General features: G+C 42.4%; 1 protein-coding gene across 1 annotated transcript in view; it reads left to right on the forward strand.

Annotated features, from left to right (window-relative positions):
- Positions 1-18,039, forward strand: part of CLDN18 (claudin 18) — a 38,719-nt gene that overhangs the window by 12,245 nt on the left and 8,435 nt on the right. The window contains exons 2-3 of the mRNA XM_004381433.3: positions 13,742-13,906; positions 14,682-14,799. Coding sequence (XP_004381490.1) covers positions 13,742-13,906; positions 14,682-14,799 — 283 coding nt within the window. The remainder of the gene's footprint in view (positions 1-13,741; positions 13,907-14,681; positions 14,800-18,039) is intronic.

The following is an 18,039-nucleotide window of genomic DNA, read 5'->3' on the forward strand; positions in this document are numbered from 1 at the left end:
GTTAACCAATGTCATAAAACAACATGTGTACTACTGTTTCATGAGAAACTATTTGTTCTGTAAGCCTTCACCTGAAGTACAATAAAAAAAAAAAGAATGTATGTATGGTCATGGAAAAAAGCATACTTTTGATTTTTAAAAAATCAATTTTTCCAAAAAGTAAGGAGGAAGAAAGGAACAATGGAAGAGGGAAGGAGAGGGAAAGGGAGGGAAGGGAGCAGATTTGGTGTTACTAGGTATGTACTCTTACTCCATGTCAGGCCAGTCCGAGAGCACTTAGAGGGAAGACCCAGCTGCCTCCCAGGAGCCCTGAGGTGGTTCAAACACACAAAGGGAGAGGTCCTGGGCTCTCTGAGAAGGGCATTAGGGCACAGTGAGCTGGGAGAAAGACCTCCTTAAATCATAAGGACTGCAAACAAAATGGCACTGCCACAATGCGTTTAGGGCTCTTGCAAACTGTTGATCTATGTCTGGGTCAGCAAGCTTGGGGCCAGAGGACCCTGCTGCACCTGTTTTGCATCTCTGCCAACATTCAGCATGGCCCACAACAGGCACTGAGGAGTTGGGGTGAGGGACTGTGGATGCCAGCTTCTGTGTCGTGTCTCCCAGTCGTACTGAGAAAAGTCAACCTGGGCTAAGCCAGCATTGGAACAAAGGGAGAGCTCTTGGCAGCCACCACAGAGGTGTGCCCCAGCTCCACCTGTCTGGGTCAAAGGATAGGATTCCACCAAAAGACAGGAAAGACATTTCTTGGAAATGAGGTTACAGAAAAGGAGGTATTTCAAATTGCTGAGAATTTGTGGCCATGGAGAATATTTTCTAAAAGTGTAGAGTTAAGAATAGCCTGTCCTCATACAGCTGGAGTGACTACATGTCATTTGGCATCCAGAAATGCAAATATTTGTGTGATGACTTACACTTGACTGTCTGAGGTAAGGAATGGGTAGGAAGATTACCAGGTGGGCATGGCTAAAAGGACACTCAGAAGCTGGAGGCAGGAATGTAAAGAGATGGAACAGCCAGAGAAGAGGCAGGAGGGTGGCTGAGGACACTTCTGGGATGCTGAGAAACTGGAAGGAATAACACTAGCCAGCCAGGGGACTCAGCCATCCAAAGCAGCTGCTTAAAGCATTTTCTTGAGAATGACAAGAAGCCTGAAGCAGCGCGGCTAGGCGAAATGCCTGGAGATAGAAATGAAAGGTTGCAGAAAGTTGGTACAGAGAGTTTAATTTTGACCTAGAACCCAGAGGAGTACTGCCTTCCAGCCAAGAAGTAAGTCTTAAAGTACTATAAAGGCATGAAGCAGGTACCATTATAATACTTTAATTAATAATCATAATTGCTTCCAATTATTGAACTCTTACTAAGTACAAGTACTTTTCTTACAAAATATCACTTAATTTTTCATTCATCTGATAAATATGTATCATGTCTATTTGGAATTTAGAGCCACAGAATAATTTAATTTAGTTCAACAAGCTGTATTATGTAATCTACAGATAGATTAATGAGGTGAATGGTGGTGGTAGCAGGACTCTTCACTTGCATATTACCAGCTGGGTATAATTTATGGCCCACAACTCCCTCTTGCTATATTCCAAACAGCCAATGCAGCATGTAGTGCTTGAAGACAATGACCAGAAATAAAAACAGCTACTTTACATAAGCTCTCCAGTTTATTCTTCACAGCAATACAGGGAGGTGTGTATTAGCTTTATTTTTACAAAAGTGGAAACTGAGGCTCAGAGAGGGGGCAAGGTAACATGCCTAAGTCCCAGGGATAGAAGATGGCAGAAGCAGGAGGTGAGCACAAGGCTGAATGCCTTCAAAGCTGTGTCCTTCCCCTGCCCTGTGCTTAGGCTCTGTTTCTACATTACAGCCAGGAGAGGTTGCCTTTAGAATTGAAGACATTGTTCTGGGCTTGAGCATAATAAACGCACAGGGCACATCAGTACCCATTTATAGCAATATCATTAACTATTCACTATGTACTAAGTTTAAAGAGTGGCTAACTTGCACATCTTTCCCATTTCCGCTCCCTGGAGATGGTGGAAGGGAAGAGCAGAAAGCAGTACAGAGGCAGGGTGGAGCGGAGGCAAAAAACTTACAAACTCACGTTCTGGCTCCATGGAGACATCACAGACAAGCAATGTTTTTTCCTAATGTGTTTGCAAACATTTAGACTGAATTAAGTGCAGTGGCAGGATCCTAGAGTTAGAGACAGGTGAACTGGGATGAAAGACATGCTTAGCCACCTGCATCTCTTGACCTCACTTTCCCCATCTGTGAAATGGCTCATAATAAGGCATTTGTGTGAAAGTGCTTTAAAACCTACTTACAAGACGTAGCTACTGGCATCATGAAATCATTCACTGCTGGGTTTACACCACCCTAAAGCTCTCAGGGAAATCCTGGTGGCGTAGTGGTTAAGAGCTACGGCTGCTAACCAAAAGATGGGCAGTTTGGATCCACCAGGCGCTCCTTGGAAACTCTATGGAGCAGTTCTACTCTGTCCTATACGGTTGCTATGAGCCGGAATTGACTTGACAGCAACGGGTTTGGTTTTTGTTTTTTTTTGAAGCTCTCAGATAAACAGTGAGATTTGGTCTTCCAGACTTTTTCTTCTCCAAAATCAAACATCTTTTATAATATCCAAAGAAAAGATCATTTAAGTCGATTCTTTTTCTCCTTTCCCTCCCTCTCCCCACTTGTGTTCGGCCCACTTCACTGTTTCTCAGCCCCTTTTCAGGCACTGAGGATCTTAATTTTTTTTTTTTTTTTCAGATGACTGGCTACATTTTCCCCTTTTTATCTCAATGTGCAAAAAAACAAAAGAAACAGGGAGTTTCCCATTAACCTGTCAGTCATACTTACACTCCAGGGGAATGGGTTTTTTTTTTTTTTTTTTTAATTATATAACATTTAACCCAGAGAACAATTTGACAAAATCTAAAGCAAAAAACCTAAGCGGAAAAAAATATATATGACTGCTCTTAAGTATTGTTTTTAAAGAAGCTGCCCTGTTTGTTTACTTCTTGTTGTTGGCTGCATGTTTTCACATAAAGTCTAATGCTCACTACAATCTAGTGAAACCAGCTTGTCTTTCCCCAGTTTTTGGTGAAAGAGACAGGTCCAAGGAGGTACAGTGATTGTAAGTCAGTTATAATGCTGAAATGACATCTAGTGGGCCTCTTGGTTGTCAGTCAAGCTGAAGAGAAATATTTTAACACAAACATGCCTTCTATATATGTGGACAAACACCTAAAAATTTATACACTATTGTGTGTGTGACGTCCCTGGGTGGTGCAAAGGGTCTGCACTCGTCTACTAATCTAAAGGTTGGTGGTTTGAACCCCACCCAGCAGCACCATGGAAGAAAGGCATGGCAATCTACTTCTGTAAATGTTACGGTCAAGAAAACCCTATGGTTTACATAGCAGTTCTACTACGTAACACATGGGTTCGCCATGAGTCAGAATCAATTCGACAACGGGTTTGATTTTTTTTATTGTGTATGGAGACACCATGGAGATCTGCAAACACATCTGCAAAACTCAAGAGAGCCTGTGACTTTGGCATAAGAGGAAGCTGTTTGCCCTAATTTCTCAATATCAAAGCTATGTAAACCCAGGAGTCAGAATGCCTTCTCAGCCTGTGGTTGTGGTGGCTGTTTTGATGGCAGGGCCAAAACAAAAACCCATTGCTGTCGAGTCAATTCTGACTCAGTGACCCTATCGGACAGAGTAGAACTGCCCCATAGAGTTTCCAAGGAGTGGCTGGTGGATTTGAACTGCTGATCTTTTGGTTAGCAGCTGAATGCTTAACCACTGCACCACCGGGGCCCCCGGGCGTTCACCCACAAAACATCATGCCCTAAACTGGACTGTCAGTGAGGTGGCATCATTTCTTTGTGAGAAGACACTTCATCAAAGCTAATAGAGTTGGACTTCACATTAAAGGTGAAAAGGAAGGGCAGTGAGGATGAGAATACACCCATACTGCCTCACCCATCACCTAGCTCCCCTACTCATTGCCAGCCAGATCCTGTGTCCATTTATCCTGATCTCCTTATGACTCGGTGCCACTAGGGACAGGGCTTTCCCTTCCTCCTCTTCTCAAACCTTCCTCCTTTCTTGCCCAGCACAATCCCTCACATATGACTATTACAAATCTTCAACCATATTTTATCACCATGTGAGAGAAATGAACTTTGAATACAGTCAGTACAAGCCAAAGCCAGGGCTGGATGGTCAGGGATTGCTTCTTTTTAAGAAAGGGGAGGAAAGTGATAGACATTGAGCCAGGCTTAGTTTTATGATGGTGCCAAGTAGCATCTGATTTTCACAGCATCTCTATGCAAGAGATATCTTTATCTCACTCCAGAGCTGAGAAAACTCAGCTTCAATGAGGTGAAATGACTTGTGTCAGGACACTCAGCTGGCATCCTATCACTCTGCAGGATTTCACAAGATACAAAGGACTTACGTGTTGGTTCCCTCAGATCTCTAGAGAATCTAGGCTCTTCCACTTTGTTCTGATGGGCTTTTCCTCTGGAGTCCAGCCTCAGACGTTCCTCCTCTGGAGTCTCCTCAGACCCCTCTGCAAAAGCTCCCCACTCCTCCCTAAAGGCTCCTCCACTGGCTCTTCCTGCCTCCAGTCTGAGGACAAGCTGTGTCTGAGGGTGTGGATTCTTCTCCAAGAGGGTGGTCCCCAGGTCTAGGTCTTTGGTTCCTGATGAAATGGCTGTCTCATCAGCCCCATCCCACCTTACCAGCTCAATGGTGTCATCCATGAGAACTCTTTCCTCTCAGCTCTCCACTCTGAGCTCCTCCTCCTGAGGCCTTCTTGGGAGATGTTTTTCCATGTTATTCCTTGAAGGTTTATGTCGTTAAACAATTAAGTGAAAATCTCCGGGAGTGGGGCCAAAAAAAAAAAAATATGTCTTTAAAAGCGCCCCCGGAGATTCTAAAGCATAGCCAGATTTGAGAACTACCATCCTAAGTCTTTGCAGGGAATGGAAACAGGGGGCAGTAAGGGCACCTCACCTGTCTGTCCATAGCCACTTTGGGCAAATGAGGTATTTTGCAACAGAGAGGGAACACTTAGTTCCCATTTTGCTGTTTGTTTCTTTCAGCCCTGAATTCTGCCCACCCTTCAGGTCCCTGTTCACAGGGAAGAATGCTGCAGTCACACCTTTGGTGCAGGAAATCAGACTATAGAGTCCATTGACTCACCTCTTATCAGCTGATAAGCCTATGCCTCTTGATTAGAATACCAAATAAGAGACAAAGTGACTAAAAGTGAACCCTATCTGTTTGGGGGGTAGTTTCTCTAGTTTTCTACCTACAGAGAAGGATTAAAATCCCAGATGGTAGAACCTTCTAGCTAGAGGGAAGTTCGGGTCACTACCTTGCATTTCCATGGTCATTACTAGACATGGGTAGACCTTGGTCCATCTATTCATGCCCAGAGTTCTGGTTCTGGTGCTGGTCCTACAACATGTAAAACAATGTTGGGCCTTTTCCAAGTTCAGGCTAGCAGAAAGAGGTAGAAGTAAGCTGGAAGGAGGCTCCAAAAAATAAAAAGAAGCTCAAGGTCAGGGTGGACCTTTGGTTCAAAGCAGAAGCTGGGACTCATTGGAAATCCACAATCCTGCTTCAAGAGAAAGCAGGAGAGAAATGAGGCCTTACCATGAAAATGTAACCTAGCAGAAGCAAGAGGACATCTGAAAGCCTAAGGAAAAAGGCAGACAGAGACAGGCTGGCCAGAACTCCAGTCCTCAAGGGCTCCTCTGGCACACCAGTTGCAATTCTCTACATCAAGCAATTCCACAGTGCTTTCACCTCCTATCCGCCAGTATTGCCATCCCTTCTCACCCAGCAATATCAGGGAAGGCTACACAGCTTGGCCACAGCCATGGCACACACATGGTGTGTTTTCAGGAACAATTATTAGAACCACTCAATCGAAGGAAAGTCAGTGACCCTCAAGTGACGAAGGTGAAAAGAAGTTTCAGGTTCAGGATTTCAGATAAAAATCTAATCTTCCCAGGTTGTAAACTGCTTGAACGCAGAGATTATTTCTCATGAAATTTTATCCCCACTACAGCATATAGCAAAGGGGTTTGCAGAAGATTTTAGCTTAAAATAATTGCTGAATGAATGTATGAATTCATGGATGAGTGTATTAATATTAATTAATATTAATGTATGACTATTAGAGTACACCAGCATCTGCTGGCATGAGTACATAAAGGTAAATGAATACACAAGCAGTTGACACAGGCTTGTATTTGTTGTTGAGGGAATAAACAGGGTGTTGGTCCCCATTATCCTTGGAGCCCACAAAGCCACCAGGCAAGGCTTGGGAGGACAGAGGTGACCCACTAGAGACCTGCTGTATTAGAAGTGGGTCCGAGGACCACTCTAAGGCCTTCATGGGTTCTCTGTGTCTAACTGGGGTCACCATGGTTTTAGCATCAGAACTCAGCTGGCGTGTCCAGGATGTCAATGTTATCAGTTCTCCCAGGAATGGTCTGATCCTGGAGGATTGGTCCACACCATGAACCAGTGAGAATCCAGTGAGGCCTAGACTGATGATGGATGCGTGTACAAATCTCTTCCCAGTAGAGAAGCAAAGTTAAAATCAGAAGTTTCTTAGGGAGAAGAGAATCAGAAGCAAGTAAATGAAGGTCAATGGCGTAGAGCTAGAGCAGCTGGATACCATCATCTCTAGCACAGAGGAATACCTGGTGAGAAGGCTGTTGGGGCCTCTGTCCCACAGACTCTTAAGAAGGCTCTTTAATAAATTCTTCATGACCTACTTTTTTTTAATTTTTTTTTATTGTTGTACTTTAAATGAAGTTTACATTTCAAGTTAGTCTCCCATACAAAATTTTTTATATATACATTGTTATATGACCCTAATTGCTCACCCCATTCTATGACAGCACACTCCTCCTTTCCACCCGATTCCTCATAACCATTCAACCAGTTCCTAACCCTCTCTGCCTTCCCATCTCACCACCAGACAGAAGCTGCCCCTTTAGTCTCTTGTATCTACTTGAGCTAAGAGGCACACTCCTCACGAGTATCAATTTATGTCCCACAGTCCAGTCCAATCCCTGTCTGAAGAGTTGGCCTCAGAAATTGTTTTAGTTCTGGGCTGATAGAGAATCCAGGGGCCATGCTTTCCAGGGTTCCTCCACTCTCAGACCATAAAGTCTGGTCTTCTTACTAGAAATTGAGTTCTGCACCCCATCTTTCTGCTGCTCCATCAGGGACACTCTGTTGTGTTCCCTGTCAGGGCGGTTATTGGTGGTAGCCGGGCACCATCTAGTTCTTCTGGTCTCAGGCTGATGAAGTCTCTGGTTTATGTGGCCCTTTCAGTTGCTTGGGCTATACTTTCCTTGTGTCTTTGGTGTTCTTCATTCTTCTTTACTCCAGGTGCTTGGGACCAATTGATGCATCTTAGATGGCTGCTTACAAGCTTTTAAGACCCCAGATGCCACTCACCAAAGTAGGATGCAGAACATTTTCTTAATAAGTTTCGTTATGCCAATTGACCTAGATGTCCCCTGAAAGCATGGTCCCCAGACCCCTACCCCTGCTACTCTGTCTCTCAAAGTATTTGATTGTATTCAGGAAACTTCATAGATTTGGTTTAGTCCAGTTGTGCTGACTTCCCCTGTAGTGTGTGCTGTCCTTCCCTTCACCTAAGATGATTCTTATCTACTATCTAGTTAGTAAACAACCCTCACCCTCCCTCCCCACCCTTGTAACCATCAAAGAATGTTTTCTCTGTGTTTAAACCTTTTCTTGAGTTCTTATAATAGTGATGACCTACCTATCTTTTTTTCAATATTTTTCCCTGATCGCCAATTCTTCCATCATGAGAAATTGCTTCATGATACACATCTTACAGTGAATAAACTGGCAGCTCCACCGATGTTGGCCATATATGATATGGAAATCTTCCCAGGGAGATTGGAGAGAGCTCCCTTCCAGGATTCCTAGAGGAGATGGGAATGCCCTTGTCCTGATAGTCACATTTATAAATAATCTCCCAGGGCAGGTTATTTTGAGATGATTTTGGGATAATGTTCCTTTACACATTCTTAGCATCCATGTCAGAGAATAATGTTTTATGGCTGAGTCTCAAAGTCTGTTGGATATATTCTGCTAGGAGGCTACAGCTCCCTGTATCTTCATAAGATTTTTTCAAAGTAGTGTGTTGGGATGAGAAACTGATGATATTGGAGACAGTTCTGGGTTTGACTCCCAGGTCTACCTTTCCCTTGATGTGTCATCTTGGGCAAGTTACTTAACCTCTGAGCCTCAATTTCTTCAACTGTAAAATGGAGATAATCATATTACCTACATTTCAGGATTTTTAATAAGGATGAAAATTGTTAAATGTCTGAAACACTTCTAATGGCTCTCCATCAAATGTAGCAATTGGCTATGACAAGGCAGAACAGAGCTTTCTGTTTTGTTTATAGCTTCCTCTGAGCCTCTTTTCTACAGCGTTGTAGACTGTCCCTTGGCGACTTCTTCAAGAAGAAAAAAAATACTAAGTATTTCTCCTGTTTCTTTTCCACCCCTAAATTTGAATTTTGCCTGGGCATTATTAACTTGTCCCTGAGCGTACTCCAGAACCCCCCTTATTATTGGAACTCTACAAGTTCTCTGTCTGCATTTCTGGTTGGCTTCTGGCTTGCTCCCTTGGTTTCTGGGCAGAAATGTGACTCTCTTTAAAAAATGCCTTCCTGGAAAACCACCCATCAAGCTGTTAAAGGTAGTTATCTCTAAAAGATGTGATCACAGGATCTTGTTTTTATTCTTTTTGTAGTTTTCAGTAGGATCTGAAATGTTTTAAATGAGCATTAATTGCTTATATAATTAGAAAAAAAGGAAGCTATTTCAAATTTAAAAAAAAATGATACCCTTTACGTCTTTTCTGACACTACACTGTAGATGTGGTGCTTTTGTGGTTGTAAGAGTGGACATGAGAGAACCCTAAAATCTTAAAGGGCCTTCAGCAACACCTTGTTCATCTCTTTGAATCCCTGCGGGGTGGAAACACTCTCACACAAAGGCCTTGAAAGGTAGCATTTCCAGAGATTAATGAAACCATCTAGTATAAGTTAGAACCACTTGATTTCAAGTGACAGAACCATAACCTAAATTAGCTGGAGTAGATAAGGACGTTTATAATGATGTTGGGATAGCTCCTGGAATCCAAGGAAAGAGTAGCTCATGGAATAGCTAGAGTCAGGAAATCACACACTGTCAGACTCTCTACCTCCATCTTGGGTCTGGTCCACCTGTTGTTGTATGGCTGCTCACCAGCTGTCTCCACTGGATGGATTCCCAGAGCCATGTCTTACACTTCCAGCTGTAGAGAGAGACTCACTGATACTCTCTCACCAATGGCTGAAGTCCACAGTACTAACATTCTCCATGAGGGTCTCATGTGCCCAGTTTGAGTCAGATGTCCACACTGGATTCACCAACTTTGGCCAAGGGATGGGGTATTAGGTTGTGACCTGAAAGTTAGAGCCAACAGGGCTACTCAATGTGTGGCCTGGGGACTGCGCTGACCCACGAACTCTTTATTACCCATCTGAACAGCTTCAGCACCAAAACTGAGGGTAAATATTTCCAAACACTTCTAAAAATTTGACATTTCTGGGACATTCAAACATGTTATTTTGTATTTTGCCAGAGAATCAATTTGTGACAGATTGGTAATTAAAAAACTTTTAAATGCTCCTTCACAACAAATAGTTTAAGAAGTGCTGATATAAAACATTTATTTAAAACATGATACAACTGATGCAAAAGGAATCATGTAGTTAAGTGGGGAAAAGAGGGTACACTGGGAAGATAAGACAATTGGCATCCCGCACATGATAACTCCACTTAATTCTGCAGTCCTCCTCTACCAGAACTACCCACACTAGAGGTTCTTCCCTCTGGAAGACACTGAGAACTAATTTGACTTCTTTGTATAAATTTCAACATACTTTCAGTTGACATGTTTAATGACTGTCCTTCCCTACTTCGATATAAGCTCCATGAGGGCAGAGACCCTGTCTGACATATTAATTACTGTCACCCCAGTGCCCAGTAATGGGGCCCAATAAAAATTTATTGAAATGAGTCACTGAACTTTTAGGATGCATTAGAAACCACTCTGGGTATATCTGGGGGCGATCCCATCCTGGCATGCCCTCTTGTCCTTGGGTGGCAGACAAAGAGTCCCAGCAGGACCTACAGCTGCCATTTATTCCTAGAAAGGGGAAATCTGGTAAATCAGGGTCATTTGAAAGGCCTGAGATTGAAATGGTGATCTTTTTATATACACTTGGAACACAGAGTTCACCATTACCTTAGTAGTCCTTTTGGAAAGAGACAAAACTATCGTGTGTCCTTAGTATATCACTTAGTAATCTTGGCTTCATTATATGCTATAACTGAATACTGGTTTTCCTAAAGTGGACAGAACTACAGTATTTTTTCACAAATAACACGCCTACATACATAACGCACCCACACATATAAAGTGCATAGTGCACCTAGGAAAATAACGTATGAGGGAGTTACGCGGTTGTCAAACAAATGCATTATTTGTGTGAAAATATGGTATATGAAGCATTGAGCCCATATGGAAAGACTCGAGAAGAAAGATGTTTGGATTAGAGGTTAAGACTACATGGTTTTACTATGACCTCTATCAATAATTTGTAATGTCACCTTGTTGTTATTAGGTGCCGTCGAGTTGTTCCAACTCATAGTGACCCTATGTACAACAGAATGAAACACTGCCCAGTACCGTGCCATCCTCACAATCGTTGTTATACTTGAGCCCATTGTTGCAGACACTGTGTCAATCCATCTCGTTGAAGGTCTTCCTCTTTTTCTCTGACCGTCTACATTACCAAGCATAATATCCATCTCCAGGGACTGATCCCTCCTGATAACATGTCCGAAGTATGTGACATGTAGTCTCACCATCCTTGCTTCTAAGGAGCATTCTGGCTGTACTTCTTCCAAGACAGATTTGTTTGTTCTTTTGGCTGTCCATGGTATATTCAATGTTCTTCCCCGACACCATAATTCAAAGGCGTCAGTTCTTCTTTGGTCTTCCTTATTCATCATCCAGTTTTGAAATGCGTAAGAAGCGATTGAAAACACCATGAGTTGGGTTAGGCACAGCTTAGTCTTCAAGGTGACATCTTTGCTTTTTAACACTTTAAAGAGGTCTTTTGCAGCAGATTTGCACAATGCAATGCGTCGTTTGATTTCTGACTGCTGCTTCCATGGGTGTTGATTGTGGATCCAAGTAAAAGTAAATCCTTAAAAAAGTCAATGTTTTCTCCATTTATCATGATGTTGTTTATTGGTCCAGTTGTGAGAATTTTTGTTTTCTTTATGTTGAGGTGTAATCCATATTGAAGGATATGGTCTTGGATCTTCATCAGTAAGTACTTCAAGTCCTCTTCACTTTCAGCAAGCAAGGTTGTGTCATCTGCATACCGCAGGTTGTTAATGAGTCTTCCTCCAATCCTGATGCCCCATTCTTCTTCATATAGTCCAGCTTCTCTGATTATTTGCTCAGCATATAGACTGAATAAGTATGGTGAAAGGATACAACCCTGACAGACACCTTTCCTGAATTTAAGCCATGCAGTATCCATCCCCTTGTTCTGTTTGAATGACTGCCTTTTGATCTATGTACAGGTTTTTCATGAGTACAATTAAGTGTTCTGGAATTCCCATTCTTTGAAATATTATCGATAATTTGTTATGATCCACACAGTCGAATGCCTTTGCATAGTCAATAAAACACAGGTAAACATCTTTCTGGGTATTCTCTGCTTTCAGCCAGGATCCATCTGAGATCAGCAATGATATCCCTGGTTCCACATCTTCTTCTGAATCTGGCTTGAATTTCTGGTAGTTCCCTGTCGATATACTGCTGCAGTCACTTTTGAATGATCTTCAAGAAAGTTTTACTTGCATGTGATATCAATGATATTGTTCAATAATTTCCGCATTCGGTGAGATCACCTTTCTTGGGAATAGGCATAAATATGGATCTCTTCCAGTCAGTTGGCCAGGTAGCTGTCTTCCAAATTTCTTGGCATAGATGAGTGAGCACTTTCCGCACTGCATTTGTTTGTTGAAACATCTCAGTTGGTATTCTGTCAATTCCTGAAGCCTTGTTTTTCACCAATGCCTTCAGTGTAGCTTGGACTACTTCCTTCAGTACCATGGGTTCCTGATCATATGCTACCTTCTGAAATGGTTTAACATCGACCAATTCTTTTTGGTATAGTGACTCTGTATTCCTTTCATCTTCTTTTGATGCTTCCTGCGTCATTTAATATTTTCCTCATAGCATCCTTCAATATTGCAACTCAAGGCTTGAATTTTTTCTTTGGTTCTTTCAGGTTGAGAAGTGCTGAGCGTGTTCTTCCCTTTTGGTTTCCTATCTCCAGCTCTTTGCACATGTCATTATAATACTTTACTTTGTCTTCTCGAGCTGCCATTTGAAATCTTCTGTTCAGCCCTTTTACTTCATCATTTCTTCCGTTTCCTTTAGCTACACAACATTCAAGAGCAAGTTTCAGAGTCTCTTCTGACATACATTTTGGTTTCTTCTTTCTTTCCTGTCTTTTTAATGACCTCTTGCTTTCTGCATGTAGGATGCCTTTGATGTCATTCCACAACTCATCTGTTCTTTGGTCATTAGTGTTCAACGCATCAAATCTACTCTTGAGATGGTCTCTAAATTCAGATGGGGACATACTGAAGGTCGTACTTTGGCTGTCATGGACTTGTTCTAATTTTCTTCAGTTTCATCTTGAACTTGCATATGAGCAATTGATGGTCTGTTCTGCAGTCGGCCCCTGGCCTTGTTCTGACTGATGATATTGAGCTTTTCCATCATCTCTTTCCACAAATACCACCTTAGACAAGTCATTTCCCCTTCCTGAATCTCAGATAATCAAGATGTAAAATGAGTAACATGAAATAGATAAATTCTAAGGGCCTTCCCAGCTCCAACTCTTCATAATTTTCTCATTCTATAGGCATCTGCAAGCATATCGTTCATCAATCAGAGAATTGTAAGCAACATGTTTTGTCTTCCCCACAATTCTACATCTCTTGATAATGACAAAGTGCATGGGTTATGGACTTGCTGTTTCTCAGAGGTCTGATGCCGGTTGGTTTGGTTGCTTTGTGTTATTAATCCAAAGCCTATCCCTGCCCAGATTTCTGCCATGGACTGGAGATGTAGGTTATGCTCATTTACATGCCTGAGTTAATAGTACCTGTTTCATTGCCACCACAATTGGGCCTTTGTAAGGGTGTTAGATAAATACTGTGAACTGCCACTTATTTCAATGCAAATGTCAGATCAGCCTCAAGTCATATCACTAAGGATATGTCCCTTAGTGAAGTTTATGAATTACAGATCATTACTGATTTACGATAAGGTATGGGTGCCTCTGACTCATGGCAACACCACGTACAACATAATGAAACATTGCCTTGTTCAGCATCATCTTCACCATCATTATTATGCTCAAGTTCATTATTGCAGCCACTATATATTGTTAGTGCCTTCCAACTTTGGGTTCATCTTCCAGCACTATATTAGACAATATAATGTAAACAATCATGTTATGGTGGTCTTATTTGTGGGTTTGTGTCTTACCCCTTCCTCACAGCTATGCTGCAGGCAGTGCGAGCCCTGATGATCGTGGGCATCGTCCTAGGTGCCATTGGCCTCCTGGTGTCCATCTTCGCCCTGAAGTGTATCCGCATTGGCAGCATGGAGGACTCTGCCAAAGCCAACATGACGCTCACCTCTGGGATCATGTTCATCATCTCAGGTAAATAAGGCACTGGGGTTCCTACTCTCAAATGTGCTTCTGGAAATGTCAAAAGCAAAAGTCAATCTGGTCAAGGAAATATGGCTCCTCCCCCACTATTGACATGGTCCAGAGCCTTCCATACTGGGATTCAAGATGTGTGTTGGGAGACCCAATCACATTCTACAGAATTATCATGTGTGCTAATGTGGTTAAGAGCTCAGCTGCTAACCAAAATTTCGGAGTTCAAATCCACCAGCCACTCCTGGGAAACCCTATGGTGCAATTCTTCTCTGTCCTATAGGGTCCCTATGAGTCAGAATTAACTCAACAGCAATGTGTTTGGGTTTGGTCTGAAAGTCCCTCAGAGCTTCCATCCCTAGCCCCATTATAAGCAGTTCTCAACTCTAAAACAGTCATATAACTTGATACCCAAAAGCATTGTTTTGGTGAGACTCTAGACAGTGATATTAAGCCCACGCTCTTGGCGTCATCAAAGAACTAGACCCAAAATATTTGGACTATTTACCTCTGGTTGCAAAATGCATGAAAAATCTCTGTCTGCATACATATAAGTCCTGCCACAATTAACGAGAGGGATTCTAAGCACCTAGCACAGTGTTAGCATATAGTGGGAACTCAATAATCAGTGTCTGGGTTGACCATTTTGTTATAGGAATTGAATATTCCTGCTCATCTAAGCTCATTTAAGCATTTAAGCTCCCTTTCAGTTGCCTCAGAAACATTGTGACCCCTTTGAAGCTGACTCTAGAGTTTCCTTGTTCTTTGTCCACAGGTCTTTGTGCAATTGCTGGGGTGTCTGTGTTTGCCAACATGCTGGTTACTGACTTCTGGATGTCCACAGCTAACATGTATACCAGTATGGGTGGGATGGTGCAGACTGTTCAGAACAGGTAAACTCCTAATTTAGGTCTCAGTATTCCATGGTAAATGTTGTCATAAGTATCTAATTAAACATATATTCTTAATGGAACTGCCAGTGCCTGAAATGGCAAAAATTTATCAGAGGCACCCATACCATATCGTAAATCAGTAATGATCTGTAATTCATAAACTTCACTAAGGGAAATATCCTTAGTGATACAACTTGAGGCTGATCTGACATTTGCATTGAAATAAGTGGCAGTTCACAGTATTTATCTAACACCCTTACAAAGGCCCAATTGTGGTGGCAATGAAACAGGTACTATTAACTCAGGCATGTAAATGAGCATAACCTACATCTCCAGTCCATGGAAGGAATCTGGGCAGGGATAGGTAAAAGCTTCAATAGAAATGACCAACGTGCAGTATAAATAGGTGAGAAAAGTGATGTTTTTGCTTTCTACAGTTGCTTCTTTCTCTCATTCATTAATTCACTCATTCCATAAATGTATTGAGCACCTGCTAGGTGCCAGGAATGGTGCATAGTGCTGGGGATACAGACAAGGTCCCTCCTCTCATGGAGATGACAATCTAGCAGAGGGAGCTGAAACCCCACTATAATTTTGTATCTGAAGGAAGGTAGAATCTTGAAAAGATAGCAGAACAATTCCAACACTGTCTTCATTTAGCCACTTCAAAAGGGTGTATCTCATAATAAAAAGCAGCAAAAAATTCCTGAAGAAGAAAAATTTTCTTCTGGAAGAAATATATAAGTGTTATAGCTAAGTAACCCATTATTTCTGGAGTAGATACAATTGGGATTTCTCCAGCCGCACCAACATGGGGATACAGACATGAGGACGTGATAAATCCATTACTCTCTGGCTTCCTGGAATTCCAACCCCATTCATGCTTCTGCTTCATTTCAAGAAGGGAAAGGAAGTGATCCCCATACACTGCCCTCATCCTCCTCCATGCTCCTACTATAGTCTCTTGGTTACATGGGCAACAAACTCATTCTGGTTTGCCCGGGGCTTTCCCAGTTTTAGCACTGAAAGTCCTGCATCCTGGAAACTCCTCAGTCACGGGCAACCGTATGGTTGGTCACCCACTTAGAAGGAACCCACCCTGCCCAGAGTACCTGGGCTACTGGTGCTGCTGCCCCTGCCCAGAGGAGCCACCTACCACCCATCTGGCAGCCCAGTACAAATGCCTGCCATCACTCTCTCTCACTCACACCATCTCCCTAGCACCTGCCACAGTGTACGTGATGCTGGCAGGGCCTAAGTCCCAAATTAGAGCTACAAACTGTCTGCCTTCCACTGCACACAGCCTGCAGAGGTGTTTTGTATTAGTTTAAACATGCCTTTTTATCATTTGAATTAATCACCAACATTTAAAAATTAGAAATGTCATAGGTTGGGTTCCCTCAAAACAGATGCTGAGATCCATGAACATCTATGTGCTCACAAATTAAAGTACTCCCAGGGGAGACTGGTCAGGGGGTAGGGGAAGGAGAGGAAGCCAAGCCAGGGTGTGACTTCAGGTGAAGTCTCAGGCTTAGCCTGATTCTGAGGGGGAGCTATGGAGCAGGAATTATACCTCAGAGGTGTATTAACTCCAGTCAAAAGAGCTGGGCTTCTTCACATACACAAGTCAGTCTCTGTGCATGCGGGCAAAGTGACTCCAGTGGTTGAACTCCAGAGAGAGTCACAGGTGCCAGTAGGTAGAAGCAAAAGAACACAGAAGGTGGGGGAGAGACAGCCAGAAACAGTAAAAGAACTCTGTAGGGACCTAGGCAGAGCACCAACAGTGCCCGCTACAAATGGTTGTTCCAGCTTCTTGTAAAAAATAAGATGATCCGGCAGCATTGTACAGTATTACACGGCAACAATCTCTGTAACTGAGAAGGAACTACCCTTTTAGTTAGGACCTATACTCTCCAGCTTGCCACAGTCCCCATCACTCTCAGATGCCTCATCCCTGATGCCATTTATCATCATGTTTAGGTTTTTTCACATATAATGGAGTTAAGAAGAAAGTGAAATATTTTCTTATATCCAACCCACTACACACATTTAAGTTTCTTGACTGTCCCAGATAGATATTTAAGTTTGCTAACCTTGACCAAGAGGGTCTAAGCTGAAGAAGGGGACCTTGTTCCCCATAGACAGTAGACAGTATAGCTTAATGATTAACAATGAGGTCTTTGGAGGCAGGGTGGCCTGAATTTGAATCCTAGCGATGCCACATTCTTTCTGGGTCTTTGGATAAGTTACTTAACCTATCTAAGTCTCAATTTTCTCACCTGTAAAATGGGAGTGTGTTAAGGATTGAATTGTGTCTTCCAAAAATATGTATTGAAATCCTGGTCCCTATACCTGTAAATAGGAAACCCTGGTGGCATAGTGGTTAAGAGCTATGGCTGCTAACCAAAAGGTCGGCAGTTTGAATCCACCTGCACTCCTTGGAAACTTTATGGGGCAGTTCTACCCTGTCCTATGGGGTCGCTATGAGTTGGAATTGACTCAACGGCAATGGATTTGGTTTTGGGTTTTATAACTGTAAGTATGATCCTGTTTGGAATTAGGGTTTTCTTTGTTACATTAATTAAGTCACACCGAGTTGGGTGGGTTCTATATCTAATCACTTCTGAGTTATAAAAAGAGCAGAATGAACATGAGACAACAGGAAGAAGAGGAAGAGAGACAACAGAGACAGATGCATGTACAAAGATTGCTGGCAGCTTCTAGAACCTGAAATAGACAAGGAAAGACTTCCACCTAGAGCCACACCCTGAATTTGGACTTCTAGTCTCAGGAATTGTGAGAAAATAAATTTCCGTTCTTTGTTGTCGTTGTTAGGTGCAATCGAGTTGGTTCTGACTCATAATGACTCTATGGACAACATAACAAAATACTGCCCACACCTGCACGATCTCTACAATCCTTGCTATGTTTGAGCCCATTATTGTAGCCACTGTGTCAATTCATCTCATCGAGGGTCCTCCTCTTTTTAGTTGATCCTCTATCTTACCAAGCATGATATCCTTCTCCAGGGACTGATCCTCCCTGATAACATGTCCGAAGTACATGAAACGAAGTCTCACTATGCTCACTTCTTTCTTTTTAATATTTTATTGTACTTCAGGTGAAGGCTTACAGAACAAATACTTTCTCATGAAACAGTAGTACACATGTTGTTTTATGACATTGGTTAACAACCCCACAACATATTAACCCTCTAAATTCTCAACCTTTTTTTTTTTT

The sequence above is a fragment of the Trichechus manatus genome, unplaced genomic scaffold (genome assembly GCF_000243295.1).
Source record: "Trichechus manatus latirostris isolate Lorelei unplaced genomic scaffold, TriManLat1.0 scaffold00084, whole genome shotgun sequence".
Lineage (NCBI taxonomy): Eukaryota > Metazoa > Chordata > Mammalia > Sirenia > Trichechidae > Trichechus > Trichechus manatus.